The sequence below is a fragment of the Mustela putorius genome, unplaced genomic scaffold (genome assembly GCF_011764305.1).
Source record: "Mustela putorius furo isolate JIRA1106 unplaced genomic scaffold, ASM1176430v1.1 tig00003962_pilon_pilon_pilon, whole genome shotgun sequence".
Classification (NCBI taxonomy): domain Eukaryota; kingdom Metazoa; phylum Chordata; class Mammalia; order Carnivora; family Mustelidae; genus Mustela; species Mustela putorius.
Genome location: NW_025422106.1, coordinates 24,391,426 through 24,415,117, shown reverse-complemented (window position 1 = coordinate 24,415,117; position 23,692 = coordinate 24,391,426). Strand labels below are relative to the sequence as shown.

At 46.8% G+C, this 23,692-nt stretch overlaps 2 protein-coding genes across 9 annotated transcripts in view; one reads left to right on the top strand and one right to left on the bottom strand.

Annotated features, from left to right (window-relative positions):
• SGSM2 (small G protein signaling modulator 2) overlaps positions 1 to 15,890 on the bottom strand; it is a 36,431-nt gene extending 20,541 nt beyond the window's left edge. For 2 of the 8 annotated variants that reach the window (XM_013053483.2, XM_004746837.3), the window contains exons 1-2: positions 15,517 to 15,886; positions 11,758 to 11,833 (exon numbers count right to left, since the gene is read on the bottom strand). In XM_013053483.2, the coding sequence (XP_012908937.1) occupies positions 11,758 to 11,833; positions 15,517 to 15,573 (133 nt within the window). In that variant the 5' untranslated portion in view covers positions 15,574 to 15,886. Of the gene's footprint in view, positions 1 to 11,757; positions 11,834 to 15,516 lie in introns of those variants that run through there. The other 6 variants (XM_013053486.2, XM_013053487.2, XR_006603767.1 and 3 more) reach the window with 5 other exon arrangements.
• An 877-nt stretch (positions 15,891 to 16,767) lies between these two features.
• Positions 16,768 to 23,692, top strand: part of TSR1 (TSR1 ribosome maturation factor) — a 12,490-nt gene continuing 5,565 nt past the window's right edge. Inside the window, exons 1-9 of the mRNA XM_004746846.3 lie at positions 16,768 to 16,921; positions 17,105 to 17,208; positions 17,547 to 17,766; positions 17,884 to 18,018; positions 18,384 to 18,808; positions 19,569 to 19,728; positions 20,439 to 20,593; positions 21,274 to 21,470; positions 23,195 to 23,357. Coding sequence (XP_004746903.1) covers positions 16,825 to 16,921; positions 17,105 to 17,208; positions 17,547 to 17,766; positions 17,884 to 18,018; positions 18,384 to 18,808; positions 19,569 to 19,728; positions 20,439 to 20,593; positions 21,274 to 21,470; positions 23,195 to 23,357 — 1,656 coding nt within the window. The 5' untranslated portion in view covers positions 16,768 to 16,824. The remainder of the gene's footprint in view (positions 16,922 to 17,104; positions 17,209 to 17,546; positions 17,767 to 17,883; positions 18,019 to 18,383; positions 18,809 to 19,568; positions 19,729 to 20,438; positions 20,594 to 21,273; positions 21,471 to 23,194; positions 23,358 to 23,692) is intronic.

Below are 23,692 nucleotides of genomic sequence, written 5' to 3'. Positions count from 1 at the left end.
AAGCTGTGGGAGGAGAGGCCTATCATGGCTTAAGCACCTAGTCAGCCCAACCCATTCTCCTTCTAAGTGAAGGCTCGAGACCCCCAGGCTCCACTGGGTCCTTGTACTACCTATAGCCACTCTGGGTCCACCAGAAGAGGGATGAGACATCCCTGACATCATCTAGCTTATGTCATATGAGACAAATATATACTAAGTAACACAAATCAATACTATTTTTGGTCATTGGTTGGAGTAGAAAGGTTTGGGTGAATAAATCAAAACACACAAACAGACGTGGTTCCATAAGCACAACCCTCTCTCTCCTCACGTTGGTCTTCCAGTAGAACTTTGGAGCCATGGTGCCAGCTGAGCCCACGGAACCCTCTCTGCTCTGTTATTCCATCCCACTGACAAACAGCCTCAGGGAACAACAAGAACTATAAGCCTTGCTGTGGACATCTCTCCCAAAAGGTCTGGCATCATCTTCGCAGGGAAAAGCTGGGAATTACAGGCCATGACTAGCCCTGGAACTTTCCCTCACCAGTCTCTGATGTTCCAATAATGCCTATTAAGTTATGGGGCTTAAATAATGCTAAATGGGATGAAGACCACAAGTGCTAAGAGACTCCTCTAGGACTCCCTCCCACAAATCCTTACACACTGATTTAACCATTCCAAGGAATCCAATTTAGAAGAGGAGACATTGGTATACAGAGATGGAAGGGACCCAGGAAGTAACTGAATCTTCTCAGACCTTGCCGTGTGGAGGGCTGACTTTCCCTTCCCTGCTCCTCTGCAGGCAGTGTGGCACTCTCTCTCAGTAGTGCAAATAACCTCGGACCTGGTAACCCCTCTTCTGAGAATCTAGTCTACAGATATCACTGCAAGATTACTTAGTTACAACAGCAAGAGACTGGAAACTATCCTCGTGTCCATCAACGGGAATGGGTTAAGTAAATATGGTATATTCATACAACGGATTATTCCACAGCTCTGAAAATGAGTGAGGGTGTTTTCTAGGAACTAACAGTGAAGTGTCCCCTAAAGCAAGAAGTATGACTGCATACTTTTTTGTTACAAAAAGTGTGTGTGTACGGAAACAAAGAATATAATTTCTATTACTAGGATAAAAAATTATGGAAGGATGCATAAGAAACAAAAAGTGGTAGTGGTTACCAATGTGCAAATGGGTAAGTGGAGGAAAAGTGGGTGAACGGAGCCAGGTAAAGGAGTAAACTTTAGGGGCGCCTGGGTGGCTCAGTGGGTTGAGCCGCTGCCTTCGGCTCAGGTCATGATCTCAGGGTCCTGGGATCGAGTCCCGCATCGGGCTCTCTGCTTGGCAGGGAGCCTGCTTCCCTCTCTCTCTCTCTGCCTGCCTCTCTGTCTACTTGTGATTTCTCTCTGTCAAATAAATAAATAAAATATTTTTTTTAAAAAAGGAGTAAACTTTACACTGTACACTTTTTGTACACTTTTGATTTTTGAACCAGGTAACATATTACCCAATCAGAATACTAATCATAATAATTAAACAGGTGACAATTCCAACCCAGATCCCATGATTCTATAATGAGATGATGCAAGATACTTTCTCTAGCCTGGAGGTGAACCAAAACTCACAAAACCCAAAAAGGCTGGGTCTGTCCATGGGCATCCAGTCCTTCACCAGGTCCCTCAGTAATCCCTCCCAACTGGCTTGGTTCCCCACCCTCCCAAGAGCACATGGGCTCTACTGAGCTTAGCCACAGACCAGAAAAACCATTCAGCAGGTAAGACAAGCTGAGGTAGCTCAAGGGGCCAGAAGAATGGCCTAAAACTATGGCTGCCCAGGATAGGCAGCAGTGGTTGAGAAGGATCCTCAATCAGCCCAGGGAACCTCAGCAACAACCCTGGCTCTCACATACATACCTATGTTTAAAACTGTGCTTAGTAGCCAAGGGGCCTGGTAATTGGGGGATCCACTGAATGTCCTTCAGAGAACCAGGCCAGTTGGTTGAGATGTAGGGACACTGCATCCAGAGCTAGCACAGTCTGACATGAAGGCTAAGCCCAAGGCTCTGAGCCACAAAGGGCTGGTAATGGAAAGAGCAGGTGTGGCAAGTAATTTCTGCTCCCCCACCTCTGCTGGCTGCCATCTGTGCAAAGGGGGCGTTTGGTTGTAGTCTCCATAGAGAACCCAAGTGAGGATGGTGCTGAGTGGAGCAGTCAGCCACAGGTGGCTGGTTTGGATCCTGGAGTTTTTGAGGACACGAGCAGAATTTTATTTTTAAAATTTTATTAGTAAAATTTTTAAAATATCTTATTTATTTGAGAGAGAGCGAGCACGCACATGAGCATGAGCAGGGTTGGGGCAGACTCCCTGATGAGTAGGGAGCTGGACACGGGATTCGATCCCAGGATCCTGGGATCATGACCCAAGCTGAAGGTAGATACTTAACCAACTGAGCCACCCAGGTGCCCATTAAAAAGTATTTTATATATTTATTTAAAGATTTTATTTATTTTATTTGACACAGAGAGAGAGACCACAAGTAGGCAGAGAGGCATGCAGAGAGAAAGAGGGGGAAACAGGCTCTCCGCTAAGCAGAGAACCCAATGCGGGGCTCGATCCCAGGACCCTGAGATCATGACCTGAGCTGAAGGCAGAGGCTTAACTCATTGAGTTACCCAGGCGCCTCTAAAAAATATTTTTAAAGTAAGCTCTATGGTGCACATGGGGCTCAAACTCATGACCCCGAGATCGAGAGACGCACACTCCACTGAGACAGCCAGGTGCCCCTAGAGCAGAATATTTAAAAGCTGAATGGCAAAATAAATAAGTAAGTAAGTAAGTAAGTAAGTAAGTAAATAAATAAATAATAAAAGCTGAATGGCTTGGATGGTGGAATCAAGACTGCCAAAAGAATAGCACCCTCCCTGGAGATAAAGGAACAGGTGGGATGGGCAGCCTTTTTTTAAGTAGGAACTTCCTCCAACTGCCAAGGGGAGAAATCAGTATTTTGAATGTAGCAGATGAAGTGGGAAGGGCAAAGGGGAGAGGGCAGGCATCATCTATCTCTCTCCTCCCCACTTCCCCGGCTGGCTATTTCCACCCATTGATCTGTAACAGTTACTTTCACCTGGAATGAGCATTTCTATGGTAACTAGAGTATACTTTCTCTCAGCCGGCACTAGTGACGCTGACTACTTCAGCTTTCCGGGGCACTCGGCCCTGTTCAGTGCCCTAAGACAAGAAAGCAACGCTCCCATTCAGGTTTTTGTGAGGAGAAAGCACGGCCCTGATAGTCCAGAACCCGGCAGGTGAGGAAAATGAAATTCCTACCACATATACCTATCTTCTTTGCCCTGATGGAGACGTAGGGCAGAATCTGCAAGTACAGCACTTACCGTGGCTTTGCAGGGAAGCAGGCCAGAGCTGGTCTCGCTCAGCTCAGCAAGGGATCCACTGTCTCCCAGAGTATCCCTGAATACCACAAGTCCACTGCTTGGTGACATGAACCAGCCATGTCTCCACAGGGGCCAACTGCAACTCAATGCCCCAACCTCAAGGCTCTCTCCTAGGTAGGCCACACGGGCAGACCCATCCCTGGGTAGCACTGGCTTTGGAGCAAGAGGGATAGGGATTCCTACTAGCTATTTGACTTTGTGCAAACCGCTAAATCTCTCTGAGCTTCAGCTGCAGTGAGGGAAGTGAACAGGTCCCATCTCAATAGGTTTTGAGTGACTACAAGCAACAGGCTATGCAGAGGTACAAAAGTCTCCTTTATTACTTCTCAAGTACCCTGAAGGTATCATTCACATTGGTGCCTTTCTTCCCCACACCTCAGGCCCAACCCCTGCCTTCTCTCCTGTCCCTATAGATGGTCTGGCTGTGCTGTTCTCTACAGTACTCTGTCTACCAACATACTGGGTTTCAGCCCCTTTCACCTCTCAAGGACATGATTCCAGCAAACATCACTTCCCTTCCCTGTATCTTTAATGTTTCCCTATTAGGTTCTCCCCATTTGCACATAAATATTCTGTAGCTTCTCCGACTCAAAAAAAAAAAAAAAAAAAAAACCCCAAAAACAAAAAACAAAACCCACCACCCTTGGTCCTATATCCCCATTCAGGTATTGAGCCATTTAGATGCTCCCCTTTATGAAAAATTTCTCAGGAGAGTTGTCGTTACTCATTATATCTCTTCCTCCTCCTTTTATTTATTTTAATCTTTTTAAGGATTTTATATATTTATTTGACAGAGACACAGCAAGAGAGGGAACATAAGCAGGAGGAGTGGGAGAAGGAGAAGCAGGTTCCCTGCATAGGGAGCCCAATGCAGGGCTTGACCCCAGAACCGTGGGATCAGCAGCCGAAGGCAGATCCTTAACCACTGAGCCACCCAGGCGACCCTTTTTTTTTTTTAACTTCGTTATGGAAAATACCAAATATATACCAAGTAAAAAGAATGACAGAATGAACACCATGTACCTATCATCTAATCCAAGCAATGGTCAAGTCATGACCCATCTTGTTTCAGCTATACCATCTCTAACCACTTTTTCACTTATCCCCAGATCATCCTGAAGTAAATTTTAGATATCATATATTTTTATCTATGACTATTTCAATACATATCTGTAAAAGACTCTTTTTAAAAGATGTATATAATAGGGGTGCCTGGGTGGCTCAGTTGGTTGGGCGACTGCCTTCGGCTCAGGTCATGATCCTGGAATCCCAGGATCGAGTCCTGTATCGGTCTGCCTGCTAGGCAGAGTCTGCTTCTCCCTCTGACCTTTCCCCATCTCATGCTCTCTCTCTCTCATTCTCTCTCTCTCAAATAAATAAAATCTTTAAAAAAAAAAAAAGATGTATATAATAACTTGAGTGCACCTACAAAATTAGTAAAACTTTTTTCCTTTTTTAAAAAAAATATTGCAAACCATATATATGATAAGGGATTAGTTTCATTTTTATTTTATTTTATTTTTTTAAGATTTTATTTATTTATTCGACAGAGATCACAAGTAGGCAGAGAGGCAGGCAGAGAGAGAGGAGGAAGCAGGTTCCCCGCTGAGCAGAAAGCCTGACTCGGGGCTCGATCCCAGGACCCTGAGATCATGACCTGAGCCAAAGGCAGAGGCTTTAACCCACCGAGCCATCCAGGCGCCTCTAGTTTCCTTTTATTTTTTTTATTTATTAATTTTTTCCCCCCTCTCTGCTCAGCAGGGAGTCTGCTTCCCTCTCTCTCTCTCTGCCTGCCTCTCAGTCTACTTGTGATTTCTCTCTGTCAAATAAATAAATAAAATCTTTAAAAAAAAATCTATTTATTTATTTGACAGAGAGAGACATAATGAGAGAGGGAACACAAGCAAGAGTGGGAGAGGGAGAGAAGAGGCAGGATTCCCAGCAAGCGGCGAGCCTGAAGTGGGGCTAGATCCCAGGACCCTGGGATCACAACCCGAGCAGAAGGTAGACACTTAATGACTGATCCACCCAGGCGCCCCTCACTTTCTGTTTTTAATTCCAATGTAATTAATGTGCAGTGTTACATTAGTTTCAGATGTACACCCTAACAATTCAATAGTTCCATTAGTAAGTGCTCATCACCACGGTTAGTGTGATCTTAATCCCCTTCACCTATTTCATCCATCCCCCTACCCTGTAGGATCATTTTGAGGAACAAAGTAGAAAGTTGCTGGTGGTGGTGATGATGATAAGAGCAACATTTATTGAGCACCTAATGCATACCTGGCTCCACGCTGTGTGTTTTACCTGTGTCACTCTGTTAGTGCTCCCATCAGCCTCCTGGGGTGGGTTCAGAGCTGCTGAGTAACTGGCCATGGTCACCCTTGTGTCTGGGCTACAGACCACCAGCACCACAGGCCCTCAGCCTCATCCCAAGGCAGGGGAGAGAAGTCCCTTCCCCAGGGGGCATTCCTTCTTACTTGATTTTTTGCAAATAGAAGGCAGAAGCCAGATACCCTGAGAGTGAGCTGTTCATTCAGTCTGGGTGGGAAGAAGAGAAAAGGAATCCCTTTCACAGACTAAAAACGGCCTGGAGTCTGAATATCAGCGTGTGCTGAAATAACTCTGGCTGTGGCATCTCAGGTAAGAGGCAATCCCGCCGCAGCACCTGCTTCTCTCCCAGCTTGTTAGAGTCACCATTCCCCAGAGGAGTTCACCACAGCCTGCTGACCTTCCAGGCTAATGAAAGCTGCTTAGCAACGCGGAGCGGGGAGCCGGTTGTTAATAATGCCCTGGTGCCGCTCCAGGCTCCACAGACTCCACCTCATCTCCCATTAGGCTCATCTTCAGCCTGAAGCAGCAATCCTCACACTAAGATCTGTGCAGGGAGATCTGGGACTCTGGTCACGGAGTGGCAAGCCTGAGCTGGGCCTAGGCCCTGCCCCCAAGGCCTTCTTTTTTTTTTTTTTTTTTAAGCATTTTACATATTTATTTTTTTGACAGAGGGAGAGAGAGCATGTGAGCCCGTGCATAAGCAGGGGGAGCAGCAGAGGGAGAGAAGGAGGCTCTCTGCTGAGCAGGGAGCCCCAATATGAAGGCTTGATCCCAGGACCCTGGGATCACGATCTGAGCTGAAGGCAGATGCCCAAAGACTGAGCCACCAGGGCACCCCTCACCCCAAATGCCTTCTATGCTGAGTCTGAGAACCTGCTGTGCCAGGCCAGCAAAAACCTGTTCTACCCAGCAAAGGTTAAAATCCAAAGTCAGTGGCCAATCAGAACAGAGTACACAGAAATACTGTGGAGGCAGCCACACCCAGCCGGGAGCCTGAAGAAGGGCAGGTTCAGGTTCAGAGAAATGGTAGCTTCTCCATTGCAACATTCCATGCTCAAGTGTTGATGCCTGAATTCCCTCAGATCCCTGACGGGGACAGTAAACATGTCCTCTTTAAGCATGTATATTATTATTACAAATGCAGAGTTCAAAAGCGAAATCTGGGACAGTTTGGTGCTTAACCCTAACCCTGAGGTGCCCCAAAGCAAAAGCTAAAAGCACCCGGGGCACCTGGCTAGCTCAAGAGGAGGAGACTCTTGATCTTGGGGTTGTGCGTTTGAGCCCTACATGGGGTACTTATCAAATAAAACTTAAAAGAGGTTGAAAGCCCCTTGCCCTTGGGGGGAGGAGGTGGCAGGAGACATCAGCTTACACCTGGGGATTTAAGAAACCACAGAGAAATCAAGGTGCAAGAGGACCTGGGTGGCTCAGTGGGTTAGGCCTCTGCCTTTGGTTCAGGTCATGATCTCAGGGTCCTGGGATCGAGCCCCACATCAGGTTCTCTGCTCAGCAGGGAGCCTGCTTCCCCCGTCCCTCTGCCTGCCTTGTGATCTCTCTTTCTCTGTCAAATAAATAAATGAAATCTTTAAAAAAAGAAAAAAAAATCAAGGTGCATTAATTCGATTCAATAGTATGTCTTTATATTAAACGTTTCAAGGACCAGATTATGAAATGAAATGCAAACTTGACAAGCCTTCTTAAGATAAAAAAGTGATATCAGAGAACCCTTTCCTACAGTGATAGCTTTGGGCTTACTCCCCAAGACCCAGCCTCTGCCTGCAGGAGGGAGAAGCCCTCCCCACTGCTAGCCATAGCTTGCCAGCAAAGCTTCCTCACAAGGTTTCTACCTACAGGGCCTGACCAGCTTCTGGACAAACAGGTTTAGGAACAACCACACTTTGGGGCGCCTGGGTGGCTCAGTGGGTTGGGCCGCTGCCTTCGGCTCGGGTCATGATCCCAGCGTCCTGGGATCGAGTCCCACATCGGGCTCTCTGCTCAGCGGGGAGCCTGCTTCCTCCTCTCTCTCTGCCTGCCTCTCTGTCTACTTGTGATTTCTGTCTGTCAAATAAATAAAATCTTTAAAAAAAAAAAAAAAAAAAAAGGAACAACCACACTTCTCCTCCTCCTGTAATAGGAACAGTGGTCTGGCACAACTCCCCTAGGTTTGCCCAGGGTCAGGGCTCAACTCCGGGATTCTTCAGTTCCATTTCCAAGGCTTTCCGGGAAGATTCTGTTTCCAGTTCAAATATCTCTACTCTAAGGAAGCTGAGAGCAGCTCATCTTGCCCAGGTCCTGCTCTCCTCTGCCAAGAGCAGAGGGGCCCAGGGCCCCAATTCTCTAGGGAATGTGGCCACTCCATGGTTAACACAACCTGCACAGCCTTTGCTCTGTTCGGATCTCTTAGTATCCTCTCCACACTCTGATTCCTTCCAGAACAAAGCTGAATTCTGGATGTGGTTGGGACAATAGCAGGAGCAAGTATAAGACTGGATCTACTTCAGACCAGAAATACATTTCTGAGCATTTGTCCAGCGGTGAAGAAGACTGGCATATCAAGTCTTCAAAAAGCCAGAGGGGGCGCTTGGGTGGCTCAGTTGTTAAGTGTCTGCCTTGGGCTCCGGATATGATCCCCAGGGTCCCAGGATCAAGCCCTGCATAGGGCTCCCTGCTAGGTGGGAAGCCTGCTTCTCCCTCTCCCACTCCCCCTGCTTGTGTTCTCTCTCTCTCTCTGTTAAATAAATAAATAAAATCTTTAAAAAAAAAATATGGGAACTATGGGGTGTCTTTGTGACTCAGTCCTTTAAGTGTCCAACTCTTATTTATTTATTTATTTATTTGACAGAGAGAGAGAGAGATCACAAGTAGATGGAGAGGCAGGCAGAGAGAGAGAGAAAGAGAGAAGCAGGCTCCCTGCTGAGCAGAGAGCCCGATGTGGGACTCAATCCCAGGACCCTGAGACCATGACCTGAGCCGAAGGCAGCAGCTTAACCCACTGAGCCACCCAGGCACCCAAGCATCCAACTCTTTTTTTTTTTTTTTTAAGATTTTATTTATTTATTTGACAGACAGAGATCACAAGTAGGCAGAGAGAGAGAGAGAGAGAGAGAGGAGGAAGCAAGCTCCCTGCTGAGCAGAGAGCCCCAATGTGGGTGGGGCTCGATCCCAGGACCCCGGGATCATGACCTGAGCCGAAGGAGGATGCTTTAACCCACTGAGCCACTCAAGCGTCCAACTCTTGAACATGAGTTCAAGCCCTGTGTTGCGCTCCATGCTGGGCATGATGCCTACTTAAAACAAATACACAATGGGAATCAGTCATCAATCTTTAAAAATTAGGAAATTTCATATAAAAACCCAGGCTTCTTGCTTCTCTTAAAATAAAACAAAGGCCATGGCAAGCCTGGGCTGGCATTCTTGCAGCAGCTGAACGGGGGCAAGCAATATTCAGTTTACCCCAATCCCCAAAACCACTGCCTGCAGTCTCAGACCAGACCTGGATAGCTTCTTGTGCGGACCTTTTTTTTTTTTTTTTTTTTTTAGATTTTATTTACTTATTTGACAGACAGAGATCACAATTAGGCAGAGGCAGGCAGAGAAGAGTGGGGGAAGCAGGCTCCCCACTGAGCAGAGAGCCCGATGTAGGGCTCGATCTCAGGACCCTGGGATCATGACCTGAGCCGAAGGCAGAGGCTTTAACCCACTGAGCCACCCAGGCGCCCTATGTGGGCCATTGTCTGATTTTGGACATTTAAGTTCGCACTGGCAGACGGAAGGCACCTCCTGAGATCCAGTAGAACCTTGGAGACTTGTGTCTATTTCAGAGACCCCTGTTCTGTTTCAGCATCTAAACCTGGCTGAAAGTAGAAGCATTCCTTTTGAGGGTACTATCTCTGCCTGTTAGAACCCTGGGCTTCCAGGCAGGAGACAAAAGTGAAAGCTCCGCTGCTTCCTGGGGGCCCTGTACTGATCAGAGGGAGAGCTGACAGTTGCTGCTCATCCTAACTGGCCTGAATGTGGGATACCCACAACTCTTCTCCCTGGCTCTCTTTCCCCTAGTCCCCCTTGGCCACCCACATGTAGCGCCCATGCACAAGCTGTTTGCGCTATTTTATTCTGTTGTCTGTATTTGTTGTATGTGGTCTGGATAAGGAATTAAGTCATGAATAATTGGCCACCTGCAAAGCCCTTCTGGTGAAAATGATAGAAAGTGGCTGATGTCAAGGGCACACAACACAGGTGGAAAGGAGTAGAATTCAAATATTATTCAAAGCCACTTACTGCAAGACTACCATGCTTCTCCCCTAAAATAGGTTTTGTCTGAGAAAAGGTGAGATTAGATTGCTCCTCATAAACCTGGGAATCATAACGTCATCTCGAAGAACTGGGAAACTTACCCAAAGGGAAGATGGTGGGAACTCAAATCCTCCAAACCCAGTTTCAGCCTCAACATCCAAAAAGAGAAGGAAAGACAGACATTTCCTGAGCTCTTACCATGCTAGAAACACTCACATGCATCGTCTCATCCCTCATAAAAATTCCTTGATATAGGAATCATCATCCTGTTTTTAGGGGAGTCAGCTAAGAGTGACAGAAGTTAAGAAACTTGTCCAAGATGACATAATTAAGCAGAGCACCAGGATTCACGTGATTCCTCAGTCTATCATTCAGGCTCTGCTCACAGGCCATCTCTTCCCAGCTGCTCTCCCTCACCTCTCTGCCTTATTTTTCTTCATACCTTTATTACAGGATATATTTATGTGTGCATTTGGTTGTCTCTCTCCCCACAAAATGTAAGCCCTTGGGGGCAGAGACTCTGTCAACCTCGTTACTGTTGTTTCCCCATCCGGAGAACAGGATCTGGCTCCTGGCAAACCCTCAGATTTGTTGCTAGACTGATGGTGGGCAGCTCTATCTGCCTCACCACAGTACTGTCAAACAGTGTTCCTTCCCTTACTTGCTCCTTCCATTCCTTCCTCTCAGAAATATACAACCTCCCTTCCACAAATCCCAAATACCAATCTCAGAGGCCAACGAAAACAACACAGAGATGGCAAGCTGTCCCCTCAGAAAGAGAGCTGAAAGGAAACCTGAATTCCTGGAAATCCAAGAAAACTCTAGTGTATGTAGAAAGGCTTGCCCTGCAAAGGCAGGAGTCTTCACAGCGAGGGATGGTTCATTACGGACTTTTCCCCTTGTGAGGCAGGAGGGCTTCTGGCTTTCCCTCCTATCGTAGCTCATGTTGTTGTGCACCCAATCCAGTGCTTGGAGAGCTGGGATGCCAGAGCAACACAGGTGTGGTCAATTAGAATGTAGATGTGCACAGAAAGCAACCCAAAACACAAACCCTTCCTGTAAAGTTAAAGTAAAAATAAACCAGAGCTGGAGCGCCTGGGTGGCTCAGTGGGTTAAGCCTCTGCCTTCAGCTCAGGTCATGATCTTAGGGTCCTGGGATTGAGCCCAACATGGGGGAGGGGGCATCTCTGCTCAGCAAAGAGCCTGCTTCCCCACCCTCTCTCTGACTAATTGTGATCCCTCTGCCAAATAAATAAATAAAATCTTAAAAACAAACAAACAAACCATAGCAGTGGTTCCCAAACCAGAATTTTCTAGGTCAGTGGCCTTCAAGGTGTGGTCCGTGGACCAACAGCATCAGAACCCTCTGTCAGAAATGCAGATTCTCAGGCCCAGCCCAGACCTACCAGAATCAGAAATTCCAGGGTTGGGACTCAGGAATCTGTGTTTTAACAAGCTCTTTGGGTGACTCTGATGCACACAAAAAAATCGAAGGAACTAGATATATGTAGATCCTTGGGCCCTAGAGATCCTGATTCAGTAGGTCGGGGACCAGGCCCAGGGAGATCTCAAATGCTTCAGAGTTCGATTCTAACTTGCAGCCCTATCTGAAAACTACTAAACCTGAGGACTGTTCTTTCCTTGGCTTGGAACAGTGTCTGCAGTTCTCAATCCACTTCCCATCAGCCCCCAGTCACTCACCACACAGAGCAATGATGTGGCTGCTGTCCTCATGCACAAACTTCCTGGTGACAGCCTCCTCCATGATTTGCTTCACCTGTGGACAAATGGGCAGCATCTTATTTATTTTTCCAATCCAAGACCTGTGAGCAAGTAAATAGCTCGGCCCTGCTCTCCTGGTTTGGGTTCGGATACTTGCAGGGTGGAGAATAAGTAGTGATGGAAGAGGTGTGGAAGCAAAGTGTCTTCCTGAAAAGGCAACCAGGAAGAGAGGTCATAAGTCCACCAAGCAATCAGTGCAGATGTGCAGTTCAGGAGGAAGTGTCCCACTGTGGAGGACAGGATGATGTTTGCTCATCTGTACTTCGCTGGTGAAGGGCTTCTGGGCAGACACACTTTCCTTTCGGGACAAGCTAGCTCACTACAGGATGTAGATAAGCAACCTGCCCCTCATTTACTTCCTCTGCTCCAAGGTTAGGGGGAGGTTCATCCAGGCCTCAGAGACATTCTCCACATGCTTGCAAGCCCAGCCTTCTTTCTGTCTCAATAAAACCCTGATGTTTTGGTTCCTACCTGGATATAAAAGCTTCCAGTTACCTTCTAAGATGAGCAGTCACATCTTTCTTTAAGAACGCACTTTAAAAAAAAACCATATACACATACAGCCTTTTTATTGATGGATAGTAAAACTACAGAAAAAAGTATGTATCGTGATTATATAGCTTCATGAATTTTTACAAGCTGAACACACCTGTCAAACCAATATACAGATGCAGAAACAGAACATGTGACCAGCACCCCCAAGCACCCACCAATGTCATACTTCCTTCCAGTCACTACCATCAAGGATATCTGCTTATCCTGACTTCTTACATCATAGAGCCCTTTTGTAAGTTTTTTTTATACTTTTTATAGATGAAATCAGTGTGTAGTGTTTTGTGACTGGGTTTCTTCTGCTCTCTGGTATGACTGTAAGATGTGTTCATGTTGTATGTATGTATGTTGTATGCATTCATTCTCTGTTGTGTTACCACAATTACACTGCAATTGACTGACATGTGGGTAGTTTTAAATTTGGGGCTAACATGAACAGCGCTGCCATGAACATTACAGATACATCTGTTATTGAACATAGGTGCTCATTTCTTTGGATTTATATTTCTAGACAAGGCATTTGATACCTATATTCTACTTTGCTAGATTTTGCTAAACAGTTCTCCAAAGTAGTTATACAAACTTACACTCCCATCAGCAATGTATGAGGTTTTAGTTGCTCCCAACACTTAAGTCAAGCACTTTTGATGTCCTGGTGGAACCTGCCAAAAGACAGCTACTAATACAGGAGATTAGAGGGATGGATTACCTCAATCCCAGTATAAAATCTTACAGATCAAGTAAGCTCTGGGCAGTGTGTCTTTGCCATTCTTTGGACAAGGCATGCAGTGTTCGATGCTGACTTCATTCCCAAGGTCCTCACCTAGGACTGTATAGTTTGGAGAATGGAAAAGCTTCTAAAGCCTGGGGAGGAGGGAGGAAGGACCTGGAAGCTTCTCTCTACTGGAAACTGCTAATGATTAGCGGTGAGGTAGAGGGAAATCAGATTGATCCTGCACTCTAAACTGCTAAAAGTTTCCTAGATTTCTTCCCAAGGAGCGTTTGTATTAAACAGAGCATTAAGTCACAGCTCAAACAACCTGCAGGCATCTGAAACAGGAGGGAAGGGCAGATTTTGGGGTTTGAAGAACTTACAGATTACTCAAGAATTACACCAGAGGTTTTGTGTTGAGAGACCAGCCTTGCCTAAAATTTTCCCCCAATGTTTCTACTCACAGAGGAGGAAAGGATATGTTTCCCTCTAAATCAGCTGCTGAAGGCAGAAAGGAACTAAGAATTGAGAGAAGGTTAAACTTTGTCAGGTAATACACATAGCTGTGACATATTTTGGATTTTTCTCATATTTGTTTAGGGATCATTCTTGGAGTAGTACAAAGAGCCTTCTAGGGGCTCCTGGGTGGCTCAATGGGTTAAAGCCTCTGCCTTCAGCTCAGGTCATGATCCCAGGGTCCTGGGATCAGAGCCCCACATCGGGCTCTCTGCTCATCAGGGAGCCTGCTTCCTCCTCTCTCTGACTGCCTACTTGTAATCTCTGTCTGTCAAATAAATAAATAAAATCTTAAAAAAAAAAAAAAAAAGAGCCTTCTAAGTATTGAAAAAAGAATCACGGTCTTCTCAGAAATCTTTCCTAAACACTGATCAACTCTAAATTTGGATCACACCAACAATCCTAGCACATATGTCCATAGTTTGGGCAAGGTTAGCTTTTTGTTCTTGTTTATATTGTTCACATGAGTCTCTGTCACTAGATTGCTTGTTTCCTTAGGATAACCTGAGAACTGGGATTTCCCTTTTCCTTAGGGAGACCAGGGCTGGGATTTGAATGCTGATCTGATAATACTCCTGGCCTAAAATACTTTCTTGGCCACTCCACAGGAAAGTCATGAGGGAGCTTCTCACACAGAGCTCGAAAAGGTGATGGTTTCAACTATTCTTCTTCAAACAAGAGACAGGGGAACAAATAAATGTTAGGGCACAGTGGACAGGCCATAGTTAATGCAGGAGAACCATCCAGAGCCTTCCAGAAGTTTGAGAACCCAGAGTCTTCTCTAATCCTGAAACTCTAGGAAAGAGTAAAGGAGCCAATATGGTAAACTTTTAGATATGAAGTACACATCCTTCTTTCAGACATGAAGAAATTAAAACTCAAAAAGGTTAGGTAACTTATTCAATCACACAGAGCTAGGTTCAGAGTATTCCAAGGTTATGAATGCCCACCATCTTGCAGTCTCCAAGATATTTACCAAATACTCATTGAAGGCCTACTGTGTGCCAGGTCCTGGACACAGAACAGGACAAAACAGATGGGTTTCCTGCCCTCATGGAGACTGCACCTCTGGTAGAAGACAGCCACAAAGGTAGGTGGGGAGTTCATGGTTCCAGAGGCCTAATCCATTCTAATTCACGCTGCAGGTTTGAGCTCCCCAGCTCTCATACTCGGTGAGTCATTCATATGGCTACCCCCCCCACACCAACACAATGAAATTGAAATGGGCTTTAGGGCAGCGCCAACGTAAAAGACAGTAGTAGAGGGGAGGACTCCCTTCTTCCTGACATTTGGTGTCGGGGTGGGGAGTCCTCAAGCGGGCAAAAAATCCGAGCCATAAAAACCATTCTCAACCCGCCCCCGCCCCCCGTGGTCTCCGGGTAGGGAGGTGGGCGTGGAGTGAGAAGCAGTGAGGTGTGGGACGAACCCTCCCGAAGCCGCGACTCACTTCCCAGAGGGATCCCTGAATTGGGTTTGGGCAAACCAGAGCTAAGCCCCCAAACCACCCGCTTAGCGTTCTGCCGGGGCTCCGCGGGGCCCCGCCCCCTCTCCAGGCGGCACCGGCAATGAATGGTCAGTACCACCTCTCCAAGAAATCGCCGCCGCCCCTCCCCCGACCTTGGTCTCCCAGGGCTGTTGCCGTCACAGGGCGGGGAACTGCGGGATAGCGGAGCAAACAAGCGCCGGAGCGCCGCCCTGGCCCCTCGGACCGAGGGGTGCTGTCCCCATATCCGGGAGAAAGGCGGGAGCCGCAGCCAGTCCAGGACCCCGCCCCCGCCGGGCACCAGGCCGTGAGCGCTCGCGCCCGGGAGGGGGAAGCGAGAACCTTCTCGAGGCCCCCCAGTCCCGGGCCCGCGGGCAGGGACGCGAGCCCCAAGGGGTCCTTGCCCCGACTTTACCTCCTTTTTCACGTTCCACAGCAGTTTCTCTTTGACTGCGTCCTCCGCGCTGCCCATGGTGCGGCGGGTGGCGGGGAGGCGACGCCAAGCTGCCCCCCCAAGCCCCCCGCGCGCCCTCGTCGCCTCCGCGCCTCTCTGCTCAGCGCCCCACGCGCTAGGCGGAGCCCCCGCCTGCCGCGCTTCCAGCCCGCCGCCGCCGCCGCAGCCACTGCCCGGTGCTGGGCTCCGCAGCCATCTTCAAACCCCGCACAGACGTCAGGAGGCTGGCCCGGCCCCTTCCCACAGCCGGGGGCGGGGGGTGCGCTCTGCAACCAGGAGTGGGGGGGTCGGGGCGGGGGGGAGGCCGCGCGCGCCTGGGGGTGGCGGGCCCCCGGGCGCGCGCCTCGCGTGCCGCTGTCATGGCAACGCGCTGGCACCCGCCCCGAAGGTGCGAACTCGCATTGTGAGCGCCTGCAGCCAGTTCCGCGCAGCCCTTCGCTGAGTGGTTGGCGTGTCCCGGACCCAATGGCTGCGGGAAAGTTGCTCACATCGGAGCTGGCCTTAACCCAGCTAGACGCGCTTGGATTTCTACTCCCTCGTCTTCCCGACGGGGAGGACCGGGGTCCCTCGCGCCTCGAGTACGACTACGGGGAAGCCAGCGTTATTCTGGCTGAAAGGCCAGAGCTCCCTCTTTCCTCTAAATCCCCCGGAGGGCTCGAGTGTCAAGGCCAGCTCTCCCTCTCTGTCCCGTCCTTCCTGAAGCTGTGTGAAAGGTGGGGACGCAGATTGGAATAACTGAGATCAGCGGGAACTTGTACGGAACCCGTGAAGGTGAGAGAAGTGCCTGCCACGCTATTTGCCTTGTAGCCTTGAGTCCCCGAAGAGAAAGAAAGGGTGGCTCAAAATTATAACACCTGATGTTGCTGCTTCTGCAAACTGAGGAGCTACGTGCAAAAATCTAGGTGAGAGAAGGGTCTTAGCCCTCTTTCGCACGAATGGAGAAACTTCAACAGCTTCCTAAGTGATACAACTTGATAACGCAAAAAATGAAAATACATGTAGCAAAAAATCCCTCCAGGACCTAGAGCCCCAACCTCGAATCTACATGCGATTTTTCAAGGTTCCCAGCCGCAAACCGCGGTCCGGGAAAAGTTAACTCGGCGGTTTTGCACTAACGCGAGCGTCAGACACTCCGAGCCTGGTTGGGAAAACTCTCGCGAGAGGAAATGGTGAGCCCCGCCCCGCCACGGGGATGACTGCCCTGAGGGGGACCGGAAGCGCTTGGTCCGGCCCGGAACTAGTGCTGACTGGGTACACGTGAGTGGCGGCATGGCGGCTCACCGTTCTGGGCCGCTGAAGCAGCAGAATAAAGCTCATAAGGGCGGGCGCCATCGGGGTCGGGGATCCGCGCAGCGGGACGGCAAGGGTGAGAAGATAGGGTTGGAGGAAGAAGGGCTGTTTAGTCTATATTAACTGCTTTGCTTTATGTCCAGATTGAGCTCCTACGTGTGGCCTGGACCCCGCGCCGAGGCCCTAAAGTTGGCGGAGAGGGTCCTCTTTTTTGACCCTCTGGTACCTTGCACAAGATCACTTACTGATCTTATTCTAGGTCGTCTAGCGCTGAAAACCCTAAGCAAAAAGGTGAGGAAAGAGCTCAGCAGAGTGGACCAGAGGCATCGCGCGAGCCAACTCCGAAAGCAGAAGAAGGAGGCGGTGAGAGGAGCAAGGATTGGGGAGTGGTGTGACTTCACAAGCGTTCTAGGCGGATAATGCCTCGAACTAAAAAATATGACCCTTGGAGGGGGCTGGGGATATCACGTGTCAGGCGTGCAGATCTATGCGCACGCTAAGGCATTCTTTGCCTTGGTCCGAGTTCCGGCCCACTCTCCAGGCATACGTGCTTTTTTACAAGGAAAATGCGGTGGCTGGGAGTGGGGAGTCTGGGGTGAGGAAGGGGCATCCATACTGTGTGAAAGGCGGGGGTATAGCTCAGTGGTAGAGCATTTGACTGCATACTGTGGGAAAGGCAATACATCGATTCATTCTATTAGGTTCTGGCAGAGAAGAGACAGCTGGGCTGCAAGGATGGTCCTCCTCATCAGGTACTGGTGGTGCCCCTGCATGACAGGATTTCCCTGCCAGAGGCCTTTCGGTTGCTTCAGGATAAGGACACCGGAACAGTACACTTGAATGAATGGGGAAGCACCCATAGCTTTATGCTGTTATGCCCCCGCTTGAAACATCGGTGGTTTTTCACATCTGCAAGGCCAGGTTAGAGCATACAACTGTATCTTCTCTTGTTTTGTTTTGAGTAGTGGTAATATTCTTAATAGTATAATGTGCTGGTGTCAAACAGTGCTTCCCACCAACTTTGTTTTATATGTCCAGGAGATCTGCACACTGTTTTAGACATGGCCAAAGTCGCGGATACCATCCTTTTCCTCCTTGATCCACTAGAAGGCTGGGACAGCACTGGGGATTACTGCCTTTCCTGCCTCTTTGCTCAGGGCCTTCCCACGTATGGTAAGTGAGGTGGTAGTATTAGAGGCAAAGGAGGGAAGTGAATTGGCATTTCTTAGGCACCTATAATTTGCCAGGCATTATGTCCAATATGATATAATAGTATAGCTGGTGGGTTGTATTTGCCTGATGGTGGGTTGTACATGTATGGCCTAAATTTGGTCCATCCCTTAGAAATTATCTATCAAGTTCCCTTTTTGTTTCTGGACTGCCTTTTGTTTGACTATAAAAACTTTTTAGGGTAGTTGAGTGTTGGGTTTCTCAGTGATCTCTGGGCTCACAACTGAACTGTTTGTGAATTACGGGGGTGGGGTGATTTACATGTAGTAAAACAACAGGTAACAAAGCTCTTTCTCTCTTGTTCACAGCACTAGCTGTCCAGGGTGTTTCTGGCCTCCCACCAAGGAAACAAATAGATGGCAGAAGGAAGCTAACTAAAACAGTAGAGAAGCGTTTTCCTGATGACAAACTTCTCCTGTTAGACACTCAACAGGAGGCAGATATGCTGCTCCGGCAGTTGGCTAACCAAAAGCAACGGCATCTTGCCTTTCGAGATAGACGGGCATACCTGTTTGCTCATGCTGCTGACTTTGTGCCGAGTGAAGAAAATAACTTGGTGGGCACTTTGAAAATCTCAGGCTATGTTCGTGGGCAGGCTCTGAATGTAAATAGCTTGTTGCATATCATTGGACAGGGTGATTTCCAGATGAAACAGATAGATGCCCCTCTGGACCCTTTCCCTTTAAATCCTAGAGTGATCAAATCCCAAAAGGACCCAAGCATGGCAATGGAGGTAAGACTGATGTTCTTAAAGATTTTATATTGTAGATTCATGTGTAACCTGGTGTAGGATGTGAACTAATGTCAGAGAACTATACTGATCTCTGGAGGTGACTGCTAGTATGAAATAAGGCAGTTGTCCACTATGAACATGTTAACATATCACGTATTTATCTAGCACTTATAATAGGTGCCTTGCACAGCATTTGGCTTTGAGTTTATACAAGACATACAAGATGTGGTCTTTCTCCTTGGGCTGCTTAATTGGATAGAAAAGAAAGGCAAACAACTGTGAAATAAGGATTGAAAAAGTGTGGTTAAGCTATAGACCTGCTGTGGAAGTTGAGAAAGTAGACTAGCAAGCTTCATAGAAGAAATCAGACTTGAGCCAGGTGTTGAGAGGGATGAATGGGATTTGTGAGTTGAACAGAGATGAAACAGTATCGAAGAATATAGAAACAACATGAACCTAGGCACAGTGACAGATCAGAGGGTTTCTTTGAACTCTGAAGAATCAGCTTGAAGGGGGTAAGCATGTAATAAATAGATAGGAGTGAGACCAAATTGTGAAAGGCCTCAAAAGCAAGGAGAATAGACCTAAAATGCTAGGAAATTGAATGTTTGAAACATTGGACAAATTTTGGCTTTCTCTTTCAGTCTGTTTCATTTTTTTACTTGAGAACTATATTATTTTTGGATCTTTCTGGTTACTATGTTAGATTTGGTAGGTTTTTGGGTAATGTCTGATTGGAGTCAACTATTTTCATTTTTAGATTTGCACTCCAGATGCTGTAGCTGATATGGAGGAAGACCTTAAGGTCCTAATGAAGGCAGACCCTGATAAACAAGAGTCTTTGCAAACAGAGGTTATCCCAGATCCAATGGAGGGGGAGCAGACCTGGCCCACAGAGGAGGAGCTGAATGAGGCAAATGGTTGGTATTGGCAAACTTGTTTGTAATTCATCTTGCTTGGAATTGCGGATTTTCTCTAGCTGCTCACAGTTAGGGTAGAGCGGGATGAGGATTTATTTGGAGGTCAGTTTTTCTCTTTTTAGCTCTAAAGGCTGTATGTTTGCACCAAGCAAACATTGGACACAGCGTTGCTCTGTTTTTCAAAATTACTTGTATTACTGTTTTTCTTTTCTTTTCTTTTCTTTTTTTTTTCAAGATTTTATTCATGTATTTGACACAGAGAGAGAGACAGTGAGAGAGGGAACACAGGCAGGGGGAGGGGGGGAGGGAGAAGCAGGCTTCCCGCCGAGCAGAGCCCGATATGGGGCTCAATCCCAGGACCCCAGGACCATGGCCTGAGCTGAAGGCAGATGCTTAACGACTGAGCCACCCAGGCGACCCTTGTATTATTGTTTCTTAGCAAACAGATAAACAACTTTAATTTGTTGCAGTTATTTAGCTGTGTAGTATTGCTAGTTCTCTCTCTTTTCTTTTTTACTTTTTTTTTTTTTTTTTTTTTTTAAGTATTGCTAGTTTTGAGTCAGCCAAATTAAATTTGGAAGTAGTCTGTTCTATTCATAGAGTCTGTTGGAATTTCTGGTGTCGGTAGCAATATCTAGTATCTTGCTTAGGTGAGAATACCCTAGTAGCAGAAAGGAGGCGTATAATTTAGCTTATTTGGGCTTTTACAGACTTCTTGAAGAAAAGTCCCAGGTTGGTAAAGAAAGTTCCCAAAGGGACATCCAGTTACCAAGCTGAATGGATTTTGGATGAGGATGGTGAAAGTGGTGGGGAAGATGAATCTGATGATATGGAACATGAGGATTTTATTGAAGAGGAATCTCAGGTAAAGAAATGGACCCTCGGGCCACTCACTTCTGTGTAGGGTCCCATATGCAAGGCAAAGTGCAGTCCTGACCTTGGGAGGTGTGTGTGTGTGATTAGTTCCTAGGAATGACTTGTAACTGCCAGAAATGAAAATTTATTTTTTAATCTCTGTTAGAATTGATGTTGGTTTGGACTGGGTGTCTAGTAAAAATTATTTTACTTCTTTCTTTCTTTCTTTCTTTCTTTCTTTCTTTTTTAGATTTTTACATATTTGGGGTGCCTGGATGGTTCACTGAGTTAAGCCTCTGCCTTCTGCTCAGGTCATGATCTCAGGGTCCTGGGATTGAGCCCCCGAATGGGCTCTCCGCTCAGCAGGGAGCCTGCTTCCCCCTCCGCCTGCCTCTCTGCCTACTTTTGATCTCTCTCTGTCAAATAAATAACTTAAATCTGTTTTAAAAAAAGAAAAGATTTTATATAATTATTAGAGCATGAGTGGGGTGAGGGGCAGAGGGAGAAGCAGACTGTACACTAAGCAGGGAGCCCAATGAGGAGCTCCATGTGGGGCCTTCAGGATCACAACCTGAGCTGAAGGCAGGCACTTAAGTGACTGAGCCACCCAGGTGCCCCCAAGTTATTTTATTTCTAGTTCAGTGCCTGTAATGTAGAGACAAGTATGAAACTGTAATCTTTATTCTACAGGATGAGGGCAGTGAAAAGGAAGAGGAGGAGGAATATGAAACTATGACTGTGGGAGAGTCTGTGCGTGATGATCTATATGATGAGAATGTGAATGATGAGGCTGAGGAAAAAATGTTGGAGAAATATAAACAAGAAAGACTGCAAGAGATGTTTCCAGATGAAGTAGATACTCCCCGTGATGTGGCTGCAAGAATTCGGTTAGTCAAGAAGTCTAAAATCAGTATGTTTTTATTTGAAATTTATGTGGCTCAGAAAACTATGTCATTGTGATGCAAAAGAAAAAAAACACATTGTCCCTGCTCCTGAAGGGTGAGAGTAAGATGCACATACAAGAAACAGTAATATATAATCAAGTTCTAGACTGTGTGGTACAGACTAACAATGTTACAGTACTTTAATGAAAGAGAAATACTAAGGTGAATCAGCAAATGCTTCTCTGTAGGAGCTAAGACTAAAAGTATAAAATATCTGCAGATGTGGGGGAGTTTGGGCAGGCATAAAAGCATTGATCATTGTCTGTTCTGGAGGTGAGTGACTAAACCCAGAGAGTTTATAGTGGGTGTTAGGGAGGTAAGACTTTTATCATCTGTTTGCCAGATGAAAGAGCTGCTCCCTAAAGGAGCCACTGAAATGACTTTGTCAGTGAGGAACTGGGGCTTGGGTCTGATATATTTGTTAGAAGCTATTTTTTGTTTTGTTCTCTTTATAAAGATTTTATTTTTTTTTATTTTTTAATTTTTTTAAAAGATTTTATTTATTTGACAGAGATCACAAGTAGGCAAAGAGAGAGAGAGGAGGAAGCAGGCTTCCCACTAAGCAGAGAGCCCAATTCGGGGCTTAATCCCAGGACCCTGGGATCAGGACCTGAGCCCAAGGCAGAGACTTCCCACTGAGCCACCCAGGCGCCCCTCTTTTAAGATTTTATTTATCTGAGAGATCATATGGATAGGAGGGCCAGAAGGAAAGAGAGAATCCCAGTCAACTCCATGCTAAACGTACAGCCTGACACGGGGCTCAGTGCCAGGACCCTGTGATTCTGACCCAAACCAAAACCAAGAGTTGGACCCTTAACTGACTGTGCCACCCAGGCACCCCTGTTAAGAAGCTGTTTTGAATTGTGATTTTAGGGGCAACTGGGTGGCTCAGTGGTTGAGTCTGCCTTTGGTTCAGGTCATGATCTCAGAGTCCTGCATTAGGTTGCCTGACCAGCAGGAAGCCTACTTTTCCCTCTCCCATTCCCCCTGCTTGTGTTCCCTCTCTGGCTGTGTCTCTCTCTGTCAAATAAATAAATAAAATCTTTTTAAAATGAAATGTGGTTTTAGGTTAATTAGGTTATCTTGAGTGACAGTGGTAAAGGTTTTTTGTGTTTTGTTTTTTTTTTTAAGATTTCTATTTCTTTGACAGAGAGCAGAAGTAGGCAGAGAGACAGGCAGAGAGAGGAGAAAGCAGGCTTCCTGCTGAGCAGAGAGCCCGGTGCAGGGCTTGATCCCAGGACCTTGGGGTCATGACCTGAGCTGAAGGCAGAGGCTTAATCCACTGAGTCACCCAGGTGCCCAAGGTTTTTTGTGTTGTTGTTTTTTTTTTTTTTTTTTTTTTTTTTTTTTTTTTTTTTTTAAAGATTTTTATTTATTTATTTGACAGAGAGAGATCACAGGTAGGTAGAGAGACTGGCAGAGAGAGAGAGAGAGAGAGAGCGGGAAGCAGGCTCCCTGCTGAGCAGAGAGCCCGATGTGGGACTCGATCCCAGGACCCTGAGATCATGACCTGAGCCGAAGGCAGCGGCTTAACCCACTGAGCCACCCAGGCGCCCCTGTTGTTGTTGTTTTTAAACTAAAACCTTAGCTATTTTAGAAGTGACTTGAGTGAAAAAGTAAGTAGTACCGTATAAATTTGACTATTCTCTAAAATCTTCTATATCTAGATTTCAGAAATACAGAGGCCTCAAGAGCTTCCGGACATCTCCATGGGATCCTAAGGAAAACCTTCCTCAAGATTATGCTCGGATCTTTCAGTTTCAGAACTTCACTAATACTAGGAAACGCATTTTTAAAGAAATTGAGGGAAAAGAGGTTGAAGGAGCTGAGGTATCTGCCTTCCTTTGCCCATCCCTATAATGTGCTTTTATTTGCTGGGGTGCCCCATCCATTATTCCTCTTGGCGTGAGTACCTTAGATTTGTGCTGCCCATAGTTGAATTAAAGGAGCCACTGAGTCACTGGTAAGATTAACATTGAGAACAAAGAGGTTTCAGATGGTAACTGTGAAAAAGTTTAATCTGGGTAGTTGAGGCATCTGTGAAAGGCAATTTTGAAGGGTGAGGATAGGCTTTAAGAATAGATTAAATGGGGGCGCCTGAGTGGCTCAGTGGGTTAAGCCGCTGCCTTCGGCTCAGGTCATGATCTCAGAGTCCTGGGATCGAG